This window comes from Phodopus roborovskii, unplaced genomic scaffold (genome assembly GCF_943737965.1).
Source record: "Phodopus roborovskii unplaced genomic scaffold, PHOROB, whole genome shotgun sequence".
Classification (NCBI taxonomy): Eukaryota; Metazoa; Chordata; class Mammalia; order Rodentia; family Cricetidae; genus Phodopus; species Phodopus roborovskii.
In genome coordinates this window covers 22,464,643-22,488,911 of record NW_026126409.1, presented here as the reverse complement: position 1 = coordinate 22,488,911, position 24,269 = coordinate 22,464,643, and the positions used below count along the sequence as shown (strand labels likewise).

The 24,269-nt window shown below is 50.0% G+C and overlaps 2 protein-coding genes across 3 annotated transcripts in view; one reads left to right on the top strand and one right to left on the bottom strand.

Annotated features, from left to right (window-relative positions):
• The first annotated feature begins 4,346 nt into the window (after positions 1-4,346).
• Brf2 (BRF2 RNA polymerase III transcription initiation factor subunit) lies at positions 4,347-8,790 on the top strand. The gene is made up of 4 exons (XM_051182212.1): positions 4,347-4,546; positions 5,423-5,482; positions 6,479-6,800; positions 7,995-8,790. Exons 1-4 carry the CDS (start codon positions 4,393-4,395, stop codon positions 8,710-8,712), a joined length of 1,254 nt encoding a protein of 417 aa, XP_051038169.1. The 5' UTR covers positions 4,347-4,392; the 3' UTR covers positions 8,713-8,790.
• A 344-nt stretch (positions 8,791-9,134) lies between these two features.
• Positions 9,135-24,269, bottom strand: part of Adgra2 (adhesion G protein-coupled receptor A2) — a 40,760-nt gene continuing 25,625 nt past the window's right edge. For both annotated transcript variants that reach the window (XM_051182211.1, XM_051182210.1), the window contains 17 exons: positions 22,772-22,843; positions 22,392-22,463; positions 22,142-22,213; positions 21,571-21,734; positions 21,016-21,229; positions 20,152-20,316; positions 19,405-19,603; positions 18,686-18,835; positions 18,404-18,565; positions 17,438-17,662; positions 17,011-17,227; positions 15,169-15,368; positions 13,759-13,886; positions 13,151-13,274; positions 12,555-12,700; positions 12,017-12,106; positions 9,135-11,786 (listed from right to left, as the gene is read on the bottom strand). In XM_051182211.1, the coding sequence (XP_051038168.1) occupies positions 10,508-11,786; positions 12,017-12,106; positions 12,555-12,700; positions 13,151-13,274; positions 13,759-13,886; positions 15,169-15,368; positions 17,011-17,227; positions 17,438-17,662; positions 18,404-18,565; positions 18,686-18,835; positions 19,405-19,603; positions 20,152-20,316; positions 21,016-21,229; positions 21,571-21,734; positions 22,142-22,213; positions 22,392-22,463; positions 22,772-22,843 (3,679 nt within the window). In that variant the 3' untranslated portion in view covers positions 9,135-10,507. The remainder of the gene's footprint in view (positions 11,787-12,016; positions 12,107-12,554; positions 12,701-13,150; positions 13,275-13,758; positions 13,887-15,168; positions 15,369-17,010; positions 17,228-17,437; positions 17,663-18,403; positions 18,566-18,685; positions 18,836-19,404; positions 19,604-20,151; positions 20,317-21,015; positions 21,230-21,570; positions 21,735-22,141; positions 22,214-22,391; positions 22,464-22,771; positions 22,844-24,269) is intronic.

The following is a 24,269-nucleotide window of genomic DNA, read 5'->3' as shown; positions in this document are numbered from 1 at the left end:
TCAGCACGCAGCCTTCCATAGCCTTGAGCTGAATAACCAGACAAATGGATCTTGTTTGGGGCTTCCTTTTTGGCATTATCTTCAGGATCCCTGCAATCTCATCTCGTGGGGCATCCTGACCATCGGCCAGTTCTAGCCTAAAACTGGCATAGTTGGCCCAGCATCTCCCATAACCAAAAACTCAAGGGTGAATGTTCTCAGCATTTTAATTCTCCGTTCTTTTCACTCAGAAACACGTTTCCCGAGCTGTGGATAGGCTCACATTGAGTTGTGACCTCCAGAGAGTTGAGAGAAAGCTGCATTTGTCTTGCATGTGGGTGAATGCTGGGTCCAGGCAGCACCTTCACTGCAAAAGTGAGCTCCCGAAGTACTACTATTACTACTACTACTACTAAATTTGGTCAAGGCAGAGATACTGACTCTATTAGAAACATGAGACAAACTTAGACACCAGACCTTTAACTCCATGAGTCACATCAGAGCATTGAAGTAAGATTCAGCTGGGTGGGGTCAAAACTACTCAAGAGGAGTCCAGGAGCTTCTGAGACCTCCTAAAGTCTCTGACTCCGTGGGTTAGAAAGGAAGTCATCAGACTATGGCTTGTCACCCGTGTTTATACAGCTTTTCAGCCAAGACAGACTTGTACATTTATATGATGAATTAAAGAAAAATCAAAGTGATAGCATTACACAATGCAGAAATTACACGAAATTCAAATTTTAGTCTTTACAGATGGAGATTGATTAGGCAGAGCCAAACTTACTTATGTACATGGGCACTTATGTCTTTGGCATTTTTGCTGCAATAGCAGAGGTCAGGAAGTTTTAGCACAATCCAGTCTGTCTTTGAAAATCTAAATATGTGCTCTGTGGCCTTTTGCAGGAAATGTTTGTCATCCTCATTCTGGAATCACTATGGGGCAGATAATGTTCTTTGATTCTAGTAGACTTATGAAAATTGCTCTGACTGGGGAAATGGAGTCCACATGATGCAATCCCCTAGAAACTGCATAAGACCAGATAATTTATAGGTTCCCAGAAGTGAAGGTCCTGAGGAGTGATTAGTATTCCTGCCGGGAGCAGCAAGGTGGTCCTATGTCCACTTCTTATCTATCACATGTCAGCCTGGAGTGGTGGCACACTGATAATTCCAGCCTGGACCAGAAGGATGATGAATTTGTGGTCAGCCCAGGCAATAAGGGTTTGTCTCAAAATAGAAATTCAAAGAAAAATAAAAAAGATAAAGAAAAAGTTAACATGTTTTTGGTCTTGGATGCTCAAGAAGTTGGGCATATTCTTCAGCCAACAGAGTGTGTGTGTGTGTGTGTGTGTGTGTGTGTGTGTGTGTGTGTGTACATACACAAAAGGGAAAGGTGACTAAGACCCAGGAGAGTCGTGCCCATACTCTGTACTGTGACTCTCTTGTCAGTGAGTATTGGAGAGTGAATGTTCACTAAAGAGCTCAGGTGACCAAAAAGAAATTCAGTCAGAAGAGCTCCAAGACCTGATGGACCAGTCAGGCTTGGGGTGAGAATGAGAAGTTCTCAGAGTGAAATTGGCCTGGTCACCAAGTTGCAGTCAAGAGAGCTGAGAGGAGCCTGCCTGGGGTTGAGTCACCTCACTGGTGGCTCACACTAGGTTAGAGGGTCTAAAAATGATATAATCTGAGGAATTCCATCTGTTTAGTGTTTCTCCCAGGCCCACCCAGGACAGCTATTCACAGCAACTGAACCTTCATACCCAGTGTTAGCCCTTCCCAAGACGATCAAGTCTCAGAAATCTGCCACTGTGGGGATGTCAGCAAGACTAACAATGTGCTAGAATAGATGTATCTAGTTTGGAGTGGTGTGGGTGGAGTGTAGTGGGGACTCCTTGTCTCCAGACCTGCCTCTCCTTGAGCAGTTAGTTTCCTCTTCGGTCTCTTTTCTAGAAAAAGCCCAACATCAAAATTGGCATTGCACACATGGACCGTGCCTGGACTTTCTTTTCAGTGGTCTCTCTGGGCTGTGTGTGCCACTACCTCTCCACATCTCCCTTCCCAGTAGCTCTAAACCAGCCATTGTGGTATGTGGCTCAGGAGTGCCTCAAATAAAACAGTTAGGGGTGGGGATGGAGTGGGGCAGTAACTCTCAGAAGAGCATGTGAAAGGGCCGAGAATGGATACTCCACTGTCCACTCGGCATATGACCTGGGTCTATCTGAGAAGTCTGCCCTGTCACATAGGTGTCCTTTATCTGTGTCCATTCTTCCGACTCTACAATTGTAGGTGAGAGGCTTCAATACAATACTGCATAATGGAGAAAGTGTGAACATCCACATTCGTGTCCTATAAAGCTCTCCCTTTTCTCTTTAAATTCACTGAAGTTCAAGAACTGCATACACTAAAGGAGGAGAGCAATCTGATAGGGTTCTGTACGGGAATGAGAGAACAACATCTTAGCAGAAGTGGTGGCATAAGCTTGCAACCCAGCACTCTGGAAACTGAGGCAGGAAGATTAAGAGTTGGATGTCACTCTGGGCTACACAATAAGACTCCGTCTCAAAATTAAAAAAACTGGGGGCTGTAAAGAGTAGTTAGGAGCACTGGCTGCTCTTCCGAAGGACACGGGTTCAATTCCCAGCACACACAGGGCAGTTCACAACTGTCTGTAACTCCAGTTCCAAGGGGTCCAACACCCCCATATAGGCAAACCAATGTACACGAGATAAAGATAAATAGGTCATTAAAAATTTAAAAACCATTCTTTGCTGGGTGCTGGTGGCACATGCCTTTAATCCCAGGCACTCAGGAGAAGGAGGCAGGTGGATCTCTGTGAGTTTGAGGCCAGCCTTGTCTACAGAGTGAGTTTCCATACAGCCAGGGCTACACAGAGAAACCCTGTCTTAAACAAACAAACAAAAAAAAACAAAACAAAACAAAAAAAAAACACCCCCAATACTGTTTCAATGGGGACTAATTTACCTATATTTAGGCATTTGTACTGGCCTGTCCTTTGAGTTCTGACAGGACACGCCCTCAGCTGCAGCAACTAAGAGCACCATTTATACATATTCACTATGTTCCCTTTTAAAAGGGCCTTGGCCACCTCCCATCTCCCTCTCTTTTCCTCTCTGTCTGTCCCTCCATCCCCCCTCCCTCCCTCCCTCCATCCCCTTCCTCTCTCCCTCTCCCCCACCCTTTTTTCTCTGCCTCTTTCCTCTCCTGTTGCTCCTGTCCCCAGAGGCCTGTCTACTCCCTCCACCTTTTTACAATCCCTTTCCCCTAATTAAAAAAACCTCCACTTGAACTATTCTATGGTGTCTTTCTCTCTGGAGCTGGAGCTGCTTTTTAAATTACAACAAGGTGTTTGGAACAATGGCACCGACACATTAAGCACATCTAATTTGTAATTCAGTTTCCATAATGGTGTCATTGGAAGCAATATTGTAACACTTAAAGCTCAAGGTTTCATTTTTATATTTTTATTTATTTATTTTGGTTGGATTTTTTTTTTTTGAGACAAGTTTTCATATAGGTCAGGCTTGTCTCTAACTCTTGATCCTCCTGTCTCTGTTTCCTAAATGCTGGGATTACAGACATGTGTCTCTCTTAGCTTAAAGTTCAAGATTGTTTTTCCCTTTTCTTTCTTTAAAAAAAAAAAAAATAGAGAGAGGGTATATGTAGCTCTAGTTGGCCTGGAACTCACCATGTACATCAAATCAAGTTGCCCTTGGACTCACAGAGCTCTGCTTGCCTTTGACAAATATCATGCTGGCTAAAGCCTGTAATCCCAGCAAGCAGTAGGTGGAGGCAGAAGTATCAGTATTCTAGGTCAGTCTGGGCTACATAAACAAAACAGTCTTAAAATAAATAATAAATTAAATGATATTTTAAAAAATAGTGTTTGGGGGGCTGGAGAGAAGGCTCAGAGGTTAAGAACACTAGCTGGTCTTCCAGAGGTCCTGAGTTCAATTTCCAGCAATCACATGGCTTACATCCATCTGTAATGAGATCCGGTGCCCTCTTCTGGCCTGCAGGGATATAGGTAGACAGAACACTTATACATAATAAATAAATCTTTAAAAAGAAATAGTGTTTCGTAGACAGCAATTCCTTATCTCTGGCATGTGTCAACTCCCAACGTGTCCCAATCTCAAGATACCGGAGAACCTGAGACACAGTTAAGCCCAGGAACCTTCCTTTCTAACTCATGTTTCCAGCCGAGTCCACAGACGGGATCGGAAGCGGCGAGCAGCCACGGAGCGGAGTAAACTAGCAGCAGTTTGTCCAGCTGACCGGAAGAGGAAGGTGCAGCTGGAATAAGGTCCCCTCCGCTTCACTGCCGCCGGACAGTTGGCTATCCGCTCTTAGGAGTGGGTGTCTGGCAGTACCGCCGTACTGACAAATGGTGAGATGCCGAGCGGAAGCCGCTGCCCGGACTGCGGCTCCTCTGAGCTTGTGGAAGACTCTCATTATTCTCAGAGCCAACTGGTGTGCTCCGACTGCGGCTGTGTGGTTACCGAGGGGGTCCTTACTACCACCTTCAACGACGAGGGCAACCTCAGAGGTACTGGGACCTGTCCTCAGGCCCTGGGGGTAGCCTGGGGCGGTGGAGTGCTTAAACCCAGATTCCTAGTCCCCCTCCCCCCAGTTAAATGTGTGCTTAAAACTCGCTTAAAGTAAATTAGCTGGAGGAGGGTGCTATTCATCTATTTTCCCCAATACCTTCTACGGTGTCTGGCTTTTAGTGGGCGTACTGGATGATGAATGAATGAAACAGAAAAAAGGTTTCACTCATCTTGTTAGACCTGGTCAGTGTTGAAGGCTTGTCTGTAAATTATTAGGGAATAAAGCACGAACCATTACCCATATTAGTTTTTAGCACTAATTCACAAAATGCTCCTTCCTCCCTTCTTTTCACTCCATTGTGTAGTCCAGCAGTTCTCAACCTTGGGGTCTCAACCCTTTTGGGAGACGAATGTCCCTTTCACGGGTGTCGCCTAAGAGCACCCTGCATATCACCTACTTATATCCTAATGTAGCACCGAAATTAATTTTATGACTAGGGATCACCACAATATGAGGAACTGTGTTAAAAGGTCACAGCATTAGAAGATTGAGAACCATTGTGCTAGTCCTTGACTAGTGCAGCCTTCAAAATGGATCGTAACAGAGAACTGGCTGGAAAATTGGAATCACCAGTGCTGCTTTATATAGTTCTACATTGACTGTCTTTGGTGCTATTTGACCAAAAAAAAAAAAAAAAAAAAAAAAAAAAAGCAAGCCAGGAGAGCCTTTACTTTTACATGGATGGGTATCTTCTCTGAGAGAAGATGTAGATACACAATAATTTGAAATCTCCCTGTGGCCAGAGGGCAAGGAGAAAGGAGATGACGAATGAATTAAAGGCCAGCTGTGCTATTTGTTGTTTATTATTTTGCAGAAGTGACATATTCTCGAAGCACAGGAGAAAATGAACAAGTTAGTCGCAGCCAGCAACGAGGTGAGAATCAGTCTTTGCCCTTAAATTTCAGCTTTGCTTTATTTATGTGACTCTTTGATATTTTAGTATTTATTTGCATGTGTGTTCTAATTGCATGTATGTATGTGCACCGTGTGCATGCCTGTTATTCTTAGACTCAGAAGAGGATGTTGGATTACATGCAAATGGAGTTCTAAGTGGTTGTGAGCTGCCATGTGGGTGCTGGGAACCAAACCCAGGTCCTTTGCTGGAGCAGCAAGTGCTCTGAATTGCTGAGCTATTCCTCCAGCCCAGAGAATCAACTTTTTGTGATACAGTGGCTTTTAAGAAAATTATCTTGATGTCCTAGGCCATCTGGTGTCCTTGTTATCAGCCTTACTGATATAATATATGGACTAGAAGAGGACAGTTATTGATGGGGTACATGCCTACAGTCCCAGAACTCAGGATGTGAGACAGGAGGATAGACTTTGAGGTCAAGCCAGTTTGCATAGTGAATGTCTTAAAAACCAAAAGGAGTATAGGTATGTGAAGATTTGGGTCTGCACGGGGTTAAAGTAGCCTCAAGGAACCTGGGTAGAAGCTTGGCTTTGGAGCTAGGGGGTAGATTGGTTATAGAGTGTGCACCTATCATGTGTAAGGCTTGGGGTTTGATCCCTTGTACCAAAAATAAGAAACTTCCCTGTCCATAAATTACAATAGCTCATATAAAGGTGGTGGATTGAATGTGACCTTCCCACAAATGTTCTGTACCTTTGGAAAGACCACAGTTCTAAGGGGCTAAGACTACAACTCATCAATACAGAGCTTGCCCAACATGCTTGAGGATCTCGGGTCTAACTCCAGCACCACAAAACACATTAAATGTCCCATTAGGACTGAAGGGCATATAATTTGCACATCTTATATATATGGCAAGTTTAACAGAACTAAATTAAGCCCTAGCCGAATTTGCTAGTAGCTACACATTATTTCCTTTTGACCTCTCTGCTCGCTGTTTATGATGTGTTTTCCTAGATCTCCGTCGAGTGAGAGACCTGTGTCGAATTCTGAAGTTACCCACCACGTTCGAGGATACAGCAATCTCCTATTACCAAAGGGCCTATCAGCTGTCTGGCATCCGTGCTGCTAGACTACAGAAGAAGGAAGTGTTAGTTGGATGCTGTGTTCTAATCACCTGCCGGCAACATAACTGGCCCCTCACCATGGGAACCATCTGCACCCTGTTGTATGCGGATCTGGATGTGTTTTCAGGCACCTACATGCAGCTAGTGAAGCTTCTGGGGCTGGATGTGCCCGCTCTGTGCCTGGCAGACCTGGTGAAGTCTTACTGCAGCAGGTGCTTATCTAAGAGGAAACCCTGGGTGGGAAGGTGTCCTGGCAGATGCATGCTGTTACCCGAGCCTGTCTCAAAGGGTGTGAGGGTCTTTCCGTGCTTACCACTGAGGTTAATACCATTTGTACATTTCCAGAACACTGTAATCTTCTAATCCCCTTTCCATCACAGGACTGTAACAATGTTAAAAAAAAAAAAAAAAAGAAGAATAAGAAGAAGAAGAAGAAAAAAAAAAAAAAACTCCCTAGCCAGCCTTGGCATAAGGCTACTGAGCTGCCCACTCCTGCTTTATGAATGGTAGTGATTAGAATTATTTGGCAGGGGCCACCTGTCACTGTATTCAGTGGCCCTGCTCCAGCAGGATTGCCTCTATATGGAGTCGAAAGGTTAGTGGTAGAACTAGGTTTGAAGCTAAGGTTTTAGTGAGATTTTTAGTTTTTTGGTTTTAGAGAGTCTCACAGAGCCCATGCTGTGCTTGCACTTCTGATCATCCTCCATCTTCCCGGGATTATGGTGTGCACCCGTCCTTGGCTTGCCTTTTTTTTTTTTTTTTTTTTTTTTTTTTTTTTTCCCTGACAAGTATACTTTAAAACAAAACCAGAGCACAAAATGGCTGAGGAAGTTTGGTAGTACACACCTTTAATCCCAGCACGTGGGAGGCTGAAGCAAGAAGATCTTGAGTTCTAGATCAGCCTGGACTTCATGTTGAAACCCTATGTTAAAAGAAACAAACAGCTAGGCATTGGTGGTGCATGCTTTTATTTTCAGTGCTCGGGAGGCAGAGGTAGGTGGATCTCTGAGTTTGAATCCAGCCTGGTCTACAGATCGAGTTCCAGGACAGGCTCCAAAGCAATACAGAGAAAGCCTATCTCAAAAAAGAGAAAGCACAACAAAACAAAAAACTCAAAAAAACCCAAACAGTGATGATTGAAACTTGGTCCTATCCTAAGTAGACACACATAATGGTGCACTCTGTAGAGTAGATGAGGGCACTGGAATTGTGATAATAGGAAGTGCTTGATTATGTTAGTGCCTTCACCTGGCACGTGCTTGCCCCCTTTTCTCAGAACCTCAATCCCCAATGATCTTGAGTGTCTTTAGGACTAAGCAGCTTCCCCACCCATCTTGGGGAGACTACCCTCTCACCCTGGAAGAACCCTCTTATCATTCGCTTGACTTCCATTTTGGTTGTTTCAGCTTCGCACTGTTCCAAGCTTCCCCATCTATACCGGTTAAATATGTGGAGGACAAAGACAAGATGCTTTCCCGCACCTTGCTGCTGGTGGAGCTGGCAAATGAGACTTGGCTAGTGACTGGGCGGCATCCCTTGCCTGTCATCACTGCTGCCACCTTCCTGGCATGGCAGTCTCTGCTGCCTTCTGACCGACTGACATGCTCTCTTGCCCAGTTTTGTAAATTGGCCAATGTGGACCTGCCCTACCCAGCCGCCTCTCGTCTGCAGGAACTCTTGGCTGTTTTGCTTCGGATGGCCAGCCAGCTGGCCTGGCTGCGAGTTCTCAAGCTTGATAAGCGGACCGTAGTGAAACACATCGGTGACCTTCTCCAGCACCGCCACATGCTGGTCCGCATGGCTTTTCGAGATGATGGAACGGCACAAGTGGAGACCCAGAAGCAACAGAAGGGAGAGCAAAGACAGCAAGAAGAGGCAGAGGGCAGTACCTTTGCTTTGCCTGAGAGGAAACGCCCTGCTAGTCCTGCACCCCTCCTCCCACCCTGCATGTTGAAGCCTCCCAAACGGTCCCATCCCACGCCCTCTATTTCTACAGTGACTGGAGATGAGAACATTTCTGATAGTGAAATCGAGCAGTATTTGCGCACCCCTCAGGAAATTAGGGACTTTCAGAGAGCCCAAGCTGCTAGCCAGGCAGCCATGAGTGACTCTAATCCTCCCTGATGCACATTCTTCAGTAATTCTGACAATTTGTTCATAGGCTCCAATTGTGTTGCAAGAAGTAAATGTATATGAACCTTGGGTATTTCTTTCTTATTTAAAGGATCCAAGAGTAGCTAATAATTGGACCCAGTGTCCTAGAGAAGTTGGGAGGCCTGTGAAATATCTGTGGGTGGGAAGATCCTGTCCCTTGGTGGAGGACAACAAGTTGGCTGTCTACAATCTGGGATGGATTCCTCCTAAAGCTGCTGAAGGTCTGCCCAGCTCTTCTGTGGTGTGAAGTAAATGCATTGCTGTCGTGAAAGAACTAGCATCCCTTCGGTTACAGGAGTAGCAGCAGAGATCCCTGGCCTGTGTTTGGTCTAGGTTCTAGGGGTCTTAGGCTCCCTTATATCACCAACAAAAAGACCATAGATGGACCACAGTTGTCTCTCAAAGGGCTTTGCAAGATTTTAATATATTAAAACAAAGAGGCATCTGCTAGAAAACATTCTATTGTATAAAACCAGACCTTTGAAACGTGTTTTCTTTGGCACTTCATTCCCTCCCTCCCCTTTCCCCGGCATATTGCAAAAAGCTCTCCAGTGCTAAGGCATTGGCAGGGTATGTAAACAGCAGCCAGCATACGTGGAAGAGTAATACAAAGCTTTTCCTCTAATATCGACTGTGCAGCAAGCATAAATAACCGGACCCATCTCGAGGAGTACGGATTCTGCCCCACTCTGTTCTCTCACCTGACCAGACCTGGGTTCCCTGCTTCTCCACAAGGTCCAAGGATACCTCTATTTCCATGTGGTTCGGTAGTCAAGGGCATTTTAAGTGGCTGGAGTTTTTAGCAAGTCGTGAAAGCACAGACTCTTGAGCAACCTGAACCCAGGTACTGCCTCAGAATCTGGTTGGGTTTCAGCGAGTTGGGAGATGGTTTGGCATTTTAGGTTTCTACCTGGAGTTAGGAATCGGATTACCATGGCTTTGCCACAGAAGCCTCATGGAGGCATTTCCCCCTCAGCCCCTTGGAGTTGGACAGCTGAGAGCAGGCAGTGGGTATTTTAACTGAGCAGCTAAGTGGACTCGCTCTTTAGAGCATTGTACAGGTGATACCCAGATCCAAACATTAGCTCCCTCCCCTTGAGTCTTTAGGCACCTGGCAGCCTCACTTTCTCAGGTGTGTAGGGCTCAGGTTTTGTTCTGAGCTAGCTGGAAGAATTGTGTGCCACTCCCTAGGGATTATGTTTCCCTAATTGTGCTCCTCTCCTGCAGGACTAGCTGATCTCTAGAGTTGCCTACACACTGCCCCCTCCCCCTTGCATAGTTATCTGAAAAGGCAGCGCCCGTTGCTCTCCCTGGCAGGGCACCTGGCTCGCCTGCTAGGATGGTTTCCCAAGCAGAAGGCCTGTGATCTTGGCAGTCACACGGTGGTGCCTCATGAGACTGCTGAGGAGACTGCAGTTCCCAGGCTTCCTGAGTCTTCCTTGCCTGGGCTCTTCCTCTCCGTTTATGGGTTACTCCATAGACCAACAGAACTTCTACCCCTCTCTGGGAAGGCAAACCAAAAACTTGACCATCGAAACTGGTCTAAAATGATGCCTAGGATTGTCTGTCGCTACTGCTGAGGGTTCAGACAAATGGCAAGCTTCTGCCTCTTGCTTCCCCAGCCTGACTAAAAATAGTGAGCCCAGGGACAGCCATCAGCACGGCCACCTCAAACCTACATATCGGTAGACAGCTGGAACCGCCAGGAGAACTGGAAATAACAAGCGGGTGTGACCACCCATCCTAAATCTGGCCCACCTCTGCCCTAGACAGTGGTCTCGCTTTTCCAGAGGCCGGTCTTCATGCAGCTTCCTGCTATGGCCTCTGCACCGGTTACACTGGCATCCTCATATTTGCCCCCCTTGGGGGCGCCATTAAGACTGGTGGTGTTGAGCGGGTATGAGCGGCGCTTGCTCTCCCTCTCCAGCCCGCTGCCGCTGCCGCTGCCCTTAAGGTTGTCACGGCTGGCGCAGCGTCGCTGCCCGGGGCGCCCCGTCTCTGTGATCTGTGCTACGCTAGTGTCACTGCCCTCCGACGGCGTGAGCATGGGCTCGCCCTCGAGTGGAAGGCCGTCTCCGGGACTATTGCGGCTGCTGCCCGGGTAGCTGTCGGAAGGGCTGTTGTGCAAGCTGCCGCTCTCACTGGACAGCAGCTCGGGAGCTCCTGGTGATGCACCCGCGCGCAGCGCCTTGAGCCGGCTCTTGCCGCTAGTCTCTCCCGCTCGGTGCCCCTTGGCCCGACTCTTGTGTACTCGGCGTCCGTGGTGCAGGTTGTTATGGTGTCGGGGAGCTAGGCTGCCACGGGAGCCCGTGGGTTCTGGCTCTCCATCCCCTCGGGCAGCCACGCCAACCTCGCACACCTGACTCTGGGCCACCTGCAGATTGGTGAGTTTGCAGGGAGGCGGCGGCGCGCGGCCACTGCTGCCACTTGGGGAGGACTTGAGGGAGGCTGGCCCGTCCCCCAACACTGGGGATCCATCCTCCGCAGCAGAAGGCAGAGCCCGGGGTGGGGCGTGGGAGGCTGGGGGTGAAGCAGGAGGACAGCAGGCACGCCAAGAAGCCCGGACATCCCTTCGCCTGGCACAGTGGTGTGTGAAGACAAAAAGACCCAGGGCTGAAGCTGCCACACCATAGAGACAGCTACACACCACTCCGGGCAGCCAGCTCTGTGACACCGCCAAAGCACCACAGGCCCACATAGCCAGGTACAGGAAATGTGTGGTCATCAGTGCCCCCAGCTGGACTCCCGGAGAATATACGCCATCACCATCCTCTGGGGGTGCAGGTGTCCCTACCCCAGCGCTAACTGTAGCCAAAAGGGAACCTGAGTCACTCAGGAGAACGCCACTGCTCCTGAGCCTGGTGGAACCCCTCAGGTCTTCCCCTGGCTCCAGAGAGAGCCTGCTGTTACCCTGCTTTGAATTCTGGGCCACATGACCCCTTAAGTGCAGGCCCGCACACAAGAAGTAGATCCAGGTGATGGGCAGAATCAACGCCACGGGTATGTAGAAGGCGCCAAGGCTTGGACGCCATACCAGCCAGCAACTAGGGGGAGACAGAGATAGTGGATGAGGAAGGTTTGGAGAAACCCGGTGCAGGGTCACAGGCTGGTGAGGTAGGATGTGGGAAGTAAAGAGGTGAGGCGGGACATGGCTTAGCATGCAGGGGGCTCTCTGGCTGGGTGGAACAGCAGGCATGGGGCTGGTGTGAAGGTTGGGGCTGGTGTGAAGGTTGGGACAGGCAGATGATGATGAGGCAGGAGGGAGTGTGCTCACTAGGGACTGTGGTCGCGGTAGTTGTGGATGTTGACCGCAGCGGTGATGCCACAGATAATGAGGGGGATCCCTCCAGCAATCAAATAGAACCTGGGGGGAGGGGTTGAAGGTCAGAGAGATGGAGCACTCCAGGCAAGAGAACTGGGTGCTTGGAACCCTCAAACTGATATCTCTGCCTTTCCCTCTGTCCCCTTAAAATCTGTGTGATTTGGGGAGATCACAGGATGCCCAGGAGGGCAGGGATGCAAGCTGCCCCCTAAAGGTAGGACAGCTTCTTCCAAACTTGGCCAAAAACTGTTCTACAGACAAGGCCAAAATTGTTCTCTCCAGCCCTAAGCAGTCTGAGTGTTGTCATGAAGGATGATTTTAGGATCACTACCCAATGCCCTCTGGTGTCATGTTCTTCCTTATCCCCTGCCTCTTGCCTTTGGAGAGTGATCTCTAGGGATCCTGTACTCACCCCCACCCATCCCAGCTTTGCTGTACCTGCCTTGGGTCTTGAGGCCCCTTCCCATAGCTGAGAACTGAAAGCACTTACCGGAGCATGGGGCGAGGACCAGGTGGAGCTGCATCCCCTTCTTCTGGAGGAGGCGCCCTCCAAGTGAGCTCCTTATGGAGGACTCTAGCCTTTACCCCCATCCAGAGAAGCGTGGACAAGGAAGAGTAGTGCAAAGTGATGCCCACCTACAAGGTCAAGGCACTGAGGCTTGGGACCTGAGCTGCTGACTGGGCTACACCCTGGAACGTCAATGGCCGTGTATGTTCCCACTATTCCCATGCTTCCAGCATCCCACCCAGGTACTCATTATATTGGTCCTCACTAATGTCCTCTCTACTTCCAACCAGGGCTCACTCTCTCACCCCAGGGAGTCTCCAGGACCCAGACACAGCAGTCTGGCTGATACATGACTTCTCCTCCACTGTGATCCCTACTCTCCACTTGAAGCCCCATCTCCAGCCATCTAGGAGCTAGGCTAACCATCCCTGTTACTCCACACATCACCCCTTCCCAACCCTACAAGGCTAGCACAGAGAATAGAGGAACTGGGGGCTATTTCCATAAACCTTCTCTTTCTTGTTATGCCCCTTCTTCCCCTGAAGTCACTCATTTTAGTGTCCCCATCCCCTTCTTACCGCTTGGCAAACCATCTGGTAGTTGGTGAGAGTGATGCCCCCCACAAAGACAGCCGAGGTCATGGCCATGTGGAAGCACAGGTTCAACAGCATGTGCCAACCCTTCCGGGACACATGGATGGAGCTGCCCCAGAAAGAGTCTTTTATTAATGGGCCATCCAACCCGCCACAGCACTGGTTCTTAACCTGTATGCCAAGACTCCTTTGGGGGATTGAATGACTTTCACAGGGGTCACCTATCAGATACCTGGCATATCAAATATCTTATATTCCGATTCATAACAGTTGTAGAATTACAGTTATGAAGTAGCAATGAAATACTTTTATGGTTGGGGGGCACCACAACATGAAGAACTGTATCAAAGAGTTGCAGCATTGGGAAGGTTGAGAACCACTACCCTATAGGGTCTCAAGACCACCGGGAGAGCCAAAAGGAGCAAGACAGACTATTTATGAGCAGATATATAAATGTGCTCCATGCAACGGGAAAGAAGTCCTTAATCTCCCTACCCCAACCCCCACAATGTGTTCTCCAGCCCCACTGAAGAAGCAGCATCTGCCAGCTGTGGTGAGACCTCCTCCTCCCTCCTTCCTGGAGCACTGCTCACCTGTGGTTGAGGATGTAGGTGATGATGGTGGAGAAAAGACACAGTAACAACAGAGCTGTGCAGGGGTATACAACAGGATGCAACCCAGCTCCGGGGCCTCCTACCTCCCGAGGGAATGCACTCAGCTCCTGGGAAAGGTGGTGGGGAGGGGTGAGAGGACTGAGCAGAACCTGTCTGTCCCTAAGCCACTTTCCCTTATCTTGGCCCCTGCCAGCCTTGGACCTGCACACCTGGATGCTTTAGGTCATTTGCTGGGTAAGATGCAAGAGTGAGGACAGCCACTCAAGAGGCTGGCCTCGGGAAACACTGATAGCCTCCCACCTGCTTCACCCCTTCTAATTAATGTTCTGTTTTTATGGGACTTCTCAGATGGCCAGCTGAAAACCTAGAGATAAGGGCTGGAGCTATTGCTCACATCTTTAATTCCAGCACAGAGGAGGCTGAGACAAGAGGATCTCTGAGTTCAAGGCCAGCCTGTTCTACAGAGCAAGTTCTAGGACAGGCTCAAAACAAACAAACAAACAAACAACAACAAAATCCCTTGCTGCTCTTCCAGAGGACCCAGGTTCAATTTGTAACTGTAGTTCCAGGGGATATGACACCCTCACACCAATGCACATAAAATAAAAAGAAAAATCACTTTTTAAAAATTCAGATGAGCTATGAGGAAGAAGGCTGTCTGATGGGCTGTGTGTCTGCTCGGTGTCAGCAGAAGCTGGGTGAGGAATGGGATAGGGAATGAATCACTACACATATTCCCAGGTTGCTTTTATTGGGGAGGGTTGTTATTAAAGACACGGTTTCTATGTGTAGCCCTGGCTGTCCTGGAATTCGCTTTGTAGACCAGGCTGGCCTCGAATTCACAGAGATCTGCCTGCCTCTGCCTCCTGAGTGCTGGGATTAAAGGCATGTGTCATCATCTCCCAGCCCCAGGTTGCTTTTTAACTAGAAGAATTCAGGCCAAAATGGGCATGGTGATACATGTCTATTATCCCAGCCCTTGGATGGTGGAGGCAAAAAGGTAAGCAATTCAACATCATTCGAAGCTATATAATGGGCTAGGCTATAAGGAATTTTATCTCAAAAGCCAAACCAAACAAACAAAAATACCAAAAGCACAGGACCTGAAGGCCATGAAAGATGGTTTCAGATCCCTCTTGAAAGATGAAAGATGGAGAGGCGAGGAAGAGGCTAGAGGGTCATTTCCCACCAACTTTTATATCAACAAAGCACAAGGCTGCTGTCCTTTCTGCATTTTCTTGTGGCTCCAAGTGATCAAAGTACTACAGTCCCTATCTCCCACACATGTTCCCTCGCCTGCCTGCATCTCTATAACAACCTCTCTCTCTCTCTCACACACACACACACACACATTACACACACACACACACATACACACACATTACACACCATGAGCACAGCCACGTTGCCCAAGTGCTGACAGTACAGGGAGCTGACATTGGGCTGGCTGTAGCGGAGCTTGCAGCCTTCTGAACTCCAGCCCCCGGGCCCCTCCTGGTTCCACCATGCTGCCATGGGATCTGCTCCTTCAGCCCAGTGGCGCAGTGAAACAGCCACTGGCTCAGTCAAGTTTCCCACGCCGCAGCCACCTGCAGAGACGGGGAAGTACACATAGAAACTCAGGCTCCTAGGAAGGCAGCCAGAGAGAGTGGCAAAGAGAGGGACTGCATGCAGGGGCCCTGCTGACCTGGGGACAGAGCTAGATACAGTGCAGGTGTCAATCTACCCAGGGAGATTCAGCCAGGGCATGTGGAAGAGACAGGTGAAACCATGGGAGTCCCCTCCACCCTAGGTGTCCAGTGAGAAGTGACATTGGTTGCAGTGCTAACTCAGAGGGAGGGACAACCCAAGTGTGGAGGAATCCCTGGAAGGAACGGTTGGCATCTGAAAAGAGGGATGGATGGAGAGGAGAGAAACTTGAGACAGGAATTAAGCAAAGTCATGTGGGAGACAGTACCTGTGATGTGGAGCATACAGGCCCCACCCTACCTCCACAGCTCCCATTAATACAGTTATTAACCCATGTGGTTGACAACAGCGAGTGACCCTTTCTCTGATGACGTCATTCGGATCTCAGTTTTCCAGGAGGGCCTCCCTGGCCCCTAACTAGGTTCAGGCGAACATCATAACTCTATAGTTGAGGCCGCTAGTACTGCCGCTCACTTCTAATGACCATTCAGGGCCTGTCCACCAAAGTGTGCACTCTTAATTAAGGGCGGGGATCCATCTGTCTGCACTCAAGTGTATCTCAGCCCAGCAGAAACTGACACATGCTAAGTACTTAACAAGTGTTCCCACCCAGGCTGGATGGAACAGGAAGGGATCCCAGGGTAGTGACAGCAGCACCTTCAATGCACACAGGCCCCTGCATGGCATGTAAAAGAAGGTAGATGATGCTTGAAGGGGCTCTGAGTGCATAGTAGTGTGTTCAGAAGGCAAATCTGATGCCCTTTGTCTGGCATATCCAGTGTGGGTCCCAATGAAGATGAAGATTGCCTGGTGAGCAAGCCAAGAGTTTGGAAGGTGGAAGGAAAAAGGGACTCGAATGGAAAGACACATGTGGGCAGGTGGGGGGGGGCACGGAGAACTGCTCCTGATAGAACAGACCAACTAAGGACAAGATTACAATAATCCACTCAGTTCCCAGGGACCAGACCAAAAACAAGGCAGTGTACCCCCCCCCCACCAGTTATCTGTCCTGCTCTAGTCTCTACCTTATATGCAGAGTCTGGAAGTTCTGACTATCCCTTGGGATTTATTGTTAGCCCCACCTCTAACCACAACGCCACAGCTGTCTTGCCTTTCAGGATACACCAGGGCTGCTGTCTAAAAGTCTGAGGAGCCTCTCTCTGGCTGGCGTAGCGCTGGGGTGTTATTCAAGTATCCACAGTGGGGCAGCCCGCAGCCTTCATGCTTTCCTCGCTATAACACTAAAGACAGTGCTGAGCTTCCAGGGAGTGTTCATGTAGTGTAGCTTACCCGCCTGGGGCCCATGGGTGACAGGGCAAGAAGTCTGGAGTTTGGTGTGGAGGGAAGGAACTGAGGCTTTGCTTACAACCTTTCTGATACATGTTTAGGATATAAGACTGCCCAAAGTCTGGTATATAAAACCATGTCCACTCCCACCCTCCTTGAGAAACTCTGAGGTTTCCACTATCCTCTGTCAACTGTAGCAGGGCGCCGTGAATGTGAATAGGGCAAGACCGACATGCAGGAAGTTAAGTCCCTTACTGGTCCCTGCAAATATGACTGGAGTGGCCACACCACGCCTCTTGCCGGACCCAGCTGCTCCAGGACGGGAAGTGTTGCCGTGGCTGCGGAAAAGACGGCCATTTCTGAAGACCAGCAGTTGCAGGGTGCAATCTGGAGGTACTGGGGGAGCCAGGGCAGCCGGAAGGGTTGAGAACAGGCTGGGGGGCAGCTGGATGGAGGCCAGGGCCACGCTATTCTGAGGGGACATAGGAGGTCCTCAGAGATACTCAGCATCTCTGGCCTTTGATGTCTCCCAGCCCCTTCCTGTCTCCTGCCTTGTCCTTCCTTCCCCAACCCCCCTTTACCTCCTTTCACACCCATCTCCACCATGAGATAGCTGTTCCTCAGCACCACCCTCCTCAGCTTCTGGTCCCACCCTACAACCTTCCCTTCCCCTGGTGCCCACCTTGATGTGGAAGGATGACAGGGAAATGTTGGGTCTCCCAGTGGTGCATCGGAAGCGGAGCAGCTGATCAGCAAGGGGCTCGGGCTCAAGTGGGACATTCTGGCCAGGACCACCTGGCTGTGCAGCCAACACTCCTACCTCCCTCCTCTGGAAGGCTGTGCAGGTCAAGCCCACATAGCTGTGAGGCTTGATGAGGTAGGCCTCCAATGCCACATTCCTTGAATTCTGGGGACAGAGGACTTGTCACCCAATGTCTGAGATATAGTGGTCCTCTGCCCAAGACCACACATATCCTCATTCAGATCTGCTTCAGCCACGCCCCTGATCCTTTAGTGCTCATTGTCTTTTCAAAGCATGGATAGTTTTACAAATGCCATGGAGCCACCTACACGGACCCCCAGCCCCAACACGCCTCCCAGACACAGGCCGTCTGCCTTCCTTGGAGGTAGTGTTGCCCTCATACACTCCCTGTCTTCCTTCCACCTGCTGACTCCGTTGCCCCGCCTCAGCTGTCAAGCAGGACCCATGTTACCCCTCACCACATGTCCTCTCTGAGTATCTAGCACAATATTTCATACTATGGTGGCACATTCTACCAGTTTAAAAACGTCACCGTCCTCTTGTTGAACTTTCCAGCACTCCTCATTCCACTGACACTGTGAAACAAAGCCTCCCTTTTCCCTGTACTAATTCCCAGCATGCCCCTGTTTACTTCCATTCCCTGCTCAGCTCCCAACCAGAAAGGCTCACACCGCAGTGTCACCATCACAGCCACCTTTACACCTCCCTGACAGTTCAGTGGAGCTGTGCTTGACACCGTATTACCAGAGCCCGGTATGTGTTCAGCAGAGAGGTAAACACTTCCCATCTAAGACTCACAAAAAAACTGGCTCCAGGCCATACTCAGCCCCCCTCCTCCCCTAGCATTGGCCCCTGAAGAGTCCCTCCCACACCAGGCTGCAGTACCACAGAGATGTGCTGGGCATGGGGGCTGAGGGCAGCTCCTGCAATGCGCTCCAGGGCGCCCACAATGCCGCTGCAGGCTTTGTCTTCTCGCTGTGCCAGCCACAAAAGGTGCTCATCCACCAGCATCAGGTTGCTGGCCATGTCCACCATCACCTCCACCAGCTGAGGGAGGGAGGCAGGGCAGTCACTGAGGGCAGGAATGGTATTTGGGACCCTGTGTGTGAGGTCTGAGATGATGGGAGGATGACTTCCAGGGGGCCCAGAGGATACGTTGAATCTCACCTCTTTGATCTGGTCAACATAACCCAAAAATTTCTGGATCATCTGAGCCACATAGACTACGTCCATCATGTCTGAAAAGCTGGCAGCCTCAGCAGTGTACACTCGCAGCTGGTGGGCCAGGGTCAATGCATTGGAGGCATTGATGGGCATCTGGGGGCATTGGGGGGATGGGGGAGAAGGTCAGGCTGGCTTCCTCCTGCCACAGGGCAGGAGAGGAGCCAAGGCCATCTACTGGGACCATCATGATCATTACAACTGTCATCACAACTCTAGAATACTCAAGCTAAGCATCACTATCCCATGGATGATGAAGGTGTCAATCACTGTGATGCTGGACAGAGCATATATCGTGTGGTACAGGCCTGGCCTGGCGTCTGGAAAAGAAGCTAGAAGACAGCCCCAGAGGAAAGGATGTGGGCCCATGGCCCTTGCTGTACCTTTTTTTTTTTTTTTTTTTTTTTTTTTTTTTGAGACAGGGTGTCTCACTATGTAGCTCTGGCTGTCCTGGAGCTCACTACATAGACCAGATTGGCCACGAAATCACAGAGACCCACCTGCCTTGCTTCCTGAGTGCTGGGATGACAGGCCTGCAGCACCATGCCTGGCAGCTGTACCCACTCTCAATGCATACCCGAGAACGGAGGTGCAGCCTCCCCTGTGAGGCATTAGGCTCCACCCAGCCAATTGCGGGAATCAGTTGGGGGAGGGGGCAGCCTCACCAGCACAAAGGTGTAGAGCACCCGAGTGATGTCATTGGTGTACAGACAGTGGGAGTAGTCCCCTGGCTCCCAGCGGCCAGCTCGGTCACACCGTCGTGAGGCTCGGGTACCTGGGGCTCCCCCACTCAAGGGCACAGAGGTGAAGGGGTACTGTAAGCAGGACTGGTAAGCCGTGATGCCAGCCAAGGTCCGTGGCCACCTAGAGGTAGATGTAGGAAGCTGCCATGACCCAGACTCCCTGAGACAAATGCCCTCCCCTCCCAACCACAAACCAGGACTATGATGCCAGACCCCAGGGCTTGGTGAAGGGTTCAGTAAGAATGGTCCTGGCAGCCATCAAGGGGTTCCCAAATTCTGCTTTCTCTGCTTGTCCTGACAATGCTATTGCAGGCAATATATGGGGTGCTACGCAGGAGTCTGGGTGCACAGACAAGCTCCGCCATTGATCGGAAGAGTTGCTGATCTTTTCTGGACTTTGGCATTCTCAGTTCTACAGTATGGAGAATAATGCCTGCCCTTCACACAGAGAGAGGGCCTCCGGAACAGTAAAATGTGGCCCCGTTTGTAGAAAGCTTCTGTGTACTAAAGTGGGAGGAGGCAAAATTAAAAGATGCTCATCTTGAAATGTGCCAGCAAGATTGTGGGTTAAATGACAAAGGCAGTCCTTGGGACTGGAGGAAGAAGGTAGGCAATGTGACATGGTGCAGCCGCAGGGCCGGGGGCCATTTATAAAGCGAAGCAGCCAACCTGAAGTCGCCTCGGTTGTTGGTCACACGCTCAGCAGGGCAGTACGAGGCGGAGGTCTCCAGCACCACAATCTCCACCTTCTTGCTGGCGTTGCCTTGGACGGTGGACACGGAGCACTCCCACTCACCTGAGGCCCACACGCCGATGTGAGACAGGGTCAGCTCACTGCAGGGGAGGGGAGGGGTGGGGGGAACTGGCTTGGTGCACTGGTTAGTTTTCTTGTCACCATGATACAAGCTAGGTTCAACTGAGAAGACGGAACCTCAGCTGAGAAAATGCCTCCCTCTCAGTGGCCTGTAGGGAAGTCAATGGGAGAATTGTCTTTGTTTATTCTCGGTGTGACAGAGCTTGGCCCACTGTGGGCGGGGCCATTCCTAGGCAGGTGGTCACAGGATTGTTTAAGAAAGCAGGCTGAGCTTGGAGATGCAAGTCAGTAAACCATGTTCCTCTCTGCCTCGAGGTTCCTACCCTGCTTGAGTTCCTGTCCTGACTTCCCTTCCTTCCCCACGCCCAAGTTGCTTCTGGCCATGATGTTTATCATAGCAATAGGAAGCAGAGCACACTCAGGCCCCGCCCCCCTCTCCATGCCCCTCCCCTACAGCCCATCTACCTCTGCCCTTCTAGTGAGAGATACAAGTGCGTCCTTCTGATTGGAGGGGTACTGCAGGTATTATAGAAACACTAACAAATTTCAATCGCAACCTAGCCTTTCTATTTTTGCTGGGGAGGGGGGAGCTTTAATTCTAACCTCTATTCAGACCATTTATGATTGTATCTTAGCACTTTCTCTCTCCCTGTCTCTCAGGAGAACCATGGCTACCCCTCTCCATGCCCTGGACTATAAAGGGACAGCAGAGCCTGTACCTGGTGATGAAAGTGCAGTCATGGATGAGGTTTTCTTCAAGGACAATGCCTGCCTGCTCATCACTCTCCATTGGGGCCCCATTGTGGTACCAGTGGATGCGGGTATCATTGCCCAAGTAGCTGGCAGAGCACTGGAAGGGCAGACGGTCACCCTGGAACACCACTTGGCGGAGGGACGGGATGAGGTAGTGCGTATGAAGTTCCAGAGCCCCTTCTGTGAACGAGACATGAGTGATGAGACCTGAGTGCATGCTCGTTGTACTTAAAGCGTAGGACCCTCTGTCTCTAGTGACCTCTGGTTGGGAATGAAAGGGGTCAGAAAGAGTCCTCCCAGATAAGAAGACAACAGAGGAATATACAAGGGGAGACCAGACAAAAATATACACAAGCAAGCAGTCCCACAAGAGGCTTAGGCATGCTGGTGAGGGGCTACCCCATGGAATTCGGGGAAAGAGATAGGCCTGGGAAACATGTCCATCATACAACACACGAGGCCCAGAGAAATTTGACCTAGCAAGTGTGACTGGCTTTTGGGACCTGGGGCAGTTTTCTCACCACAGCGGAGCTGGGGCTCCTGGAGGCCACTAAGGGCCTGGGCCTGCAGGGCACTGGGGTAGGCACAGAGCGTGAGCTCTGACAGCTGCAGAGAGTGATTCCTGGCCCAGGGCAGCAGCCAGCGCAGGTGACAGTCACAGGTCAGAAACTCGGTGCCAAAGTCCCTGCAGGATAGTACAAGGAACAGTGTAGGCTTGGGGTGGAATGAAACTAAGCAGGAAAGGGGTGGAGAAGGCAACCCTGGGTAGATGTGTGCCCTGCTACTCAGGACATGATTAATTTGGGGGCATTTCTGGCAGTCCACCTACTTAGCAGGCACAATGAATGCCCCTCAGGGATAGAAATGGCCACACATTCAGCCCCAGTCAATGTGCTGAGTGGAGAATGGGAATTTGAGCAGGGACAAACAGGGTGAAGTGGCAGGTGGATAAGGTGGTCTCTCATAGGATCTGGGAGTTTCTTTAGGGGTGAGGGGAAGGCTGCGTCTGGGTTTCAGAATCCTCCAGGTACAGGTGTCTCTGGGCAGAGAAAGGGACCAGGGGACTGTTCCTGTGCTGGGAAAGATACTCACACAACCTTAAGGGCTGGCAGCTCATCAAAGACCCCAGGTTGCAAACTGGAGAAGATATTCCCAGATATGTTTCTGCAGAGGGCAAGGAAGGGTGAGATGAGATCTTAGGGTCTCCCTGGGCCAGGACAGAAGAGCCCTGGAAGGAGAAAATGCAGGTACTGAAAGGGTCTGGCCCAGCCATCTTCCTCTCAAGCCCTCCCTGCCCCCTTCCCACTTCTCTGTTTCTCTTAGAGACCCATCTATCACTCACAGTCTCAGAAGTCTGGGAAGACCTTGAAATGTCTCAGAGGTGAGACAGCCAATTCGGTTGTTGGAGAGATCTCTAGAGAAAGACACACACTCAGCAAGTCCACTATACAACAGGAGGAAGATTCACTTCCGAGAGAGACATTTAGCTGGAGGTTATGTGGGCAGTAGGCTTGGGCCCTATGGCATAGCAAGCTGGAAACAGCCCTACAGCTGGCCCCAGCCAATGTACTTGGCAGAGACTTGGTACTTGGTAGAGACTTGGTGTCTTGAAGGGACTGGTCAGGATGGGTACTAGGGGTAGTTGTTCATGGTATCTGGGAAATCTGGGGGGGATGGATAAAGAGAGGGCTGGAGATGGGGTGGGCAGGACATGCCACTCACAAGCGTTTCAACTCTCCCAGACCCAGGAAGGCTCCAGGCTGCACAGTGCTGATGACATTGTTCCTCAGGTCCCTGTGGGAAGCAGTGGGAAAGCCTTCACACTCCAATCTGAGAGCTACCCTGCTCCTTGGGTGGGGCATCCTGTCACCACAGGTGCTGGCTTTCTGTATAGCCTGTTTTCCTCCTAAGTCAGCTTTCTTACACACCCACCCAACAGGTCTCTTTAGCTTCTTTGGCCACCAATAAGGAGTACTGGTCAGGGAAATGTGTGTAAGCTAAAGTTTCATGAAAAAGAATAAATCTGGGGTTGAAGAGCCTGTGGACTAACTCATGATTCACTTGCCTAACGACAATGCAGAGTTGTTGTGTTCCAAATGGAAAGCCACAATTATCTTGGGCTATCTTTACTTTAGCCTCTTGGCCTTACCTTTGTATCTAGCCTAACATCCTCTTGATTATCAGCTAAGACCTTTGTAACTTAGCAGATAACCAGCTTCCCAAACCCAAAGCTAAGGATGTCATCAGATAGCTTCCCAGACTCAGAACAGCTGATTTCTCCACATTGATGTAATGCCTATCTACTCTTTTCACTAATTTGGTAAATGCATTGATTTGTGGATTTCTTTGTTCTGGGACTATGATGTTTATGCCGCCTCTTCCGTAGTGGAACATGTAATTGAGAGCAAGCTGAATCTAATCTATTCCTAGGTCACGGTTGCTCATCTGTGGCTCAGAATGAACTGCCTCCCCTTTGGGACTAGAGCTGTGTTTTATGTCAACTTATCTAAGATGGTACAGAAGGCAAGACGTGATAGGAAGGGCTTTGGATGGCAAAACAGGGACAAGAAGTGGATAAAGTTTCCCATTTTGGAGACTTGGTTTCCCACATTGCTTCTCCAGAGCCACTAGAAGACCTTGCAGGGCTTTTCAGGGAAACCTTGATAATAGCTGTACCTAGCCATCAGAGAGAATTTTACTGTTATCATAGTCCTACAGGTCTCTCTCTCCCTGGAGTCTGTGAGGACACTGGCAGGGAAGCTGGTAGGGGAGCAATGCACTGTGCCCTTGTACAAGTTAAGGTGCCAATCATGGGTACAGATGAGGTCCAGAGCCAATAAAACCTGGGCAACATCTTTAGCCTTGCCTCCCCAAGAGGATATCTGATCTACCCACTGCTGTAGGGAAGTGTCAAGGAAGTTGCCTCTAGGCTGAGCAGGTAAGAGCAGGAGAGATGATGGCTCCTGAGGCCCATCCTACTCCACATGGAGGAGCACACCACTAGTGAGTCTCACAGCAGCCTCTGAACCCCAGTTCAGTGCCTCAAACACCACTGAGGCAGGAGTTCAACTCTTGGCCCTCCCTCTTCTCCCCAGAGACTGCAATTGTCCCTCACCCCCAACCATGGGGACATGTTGGTGCCTATCTATTGGCACCAGCCCAATACCAACCATACAGGCCTCTGCTCTAAGGGCCAAACTGGATACTGGCCCACTCATCT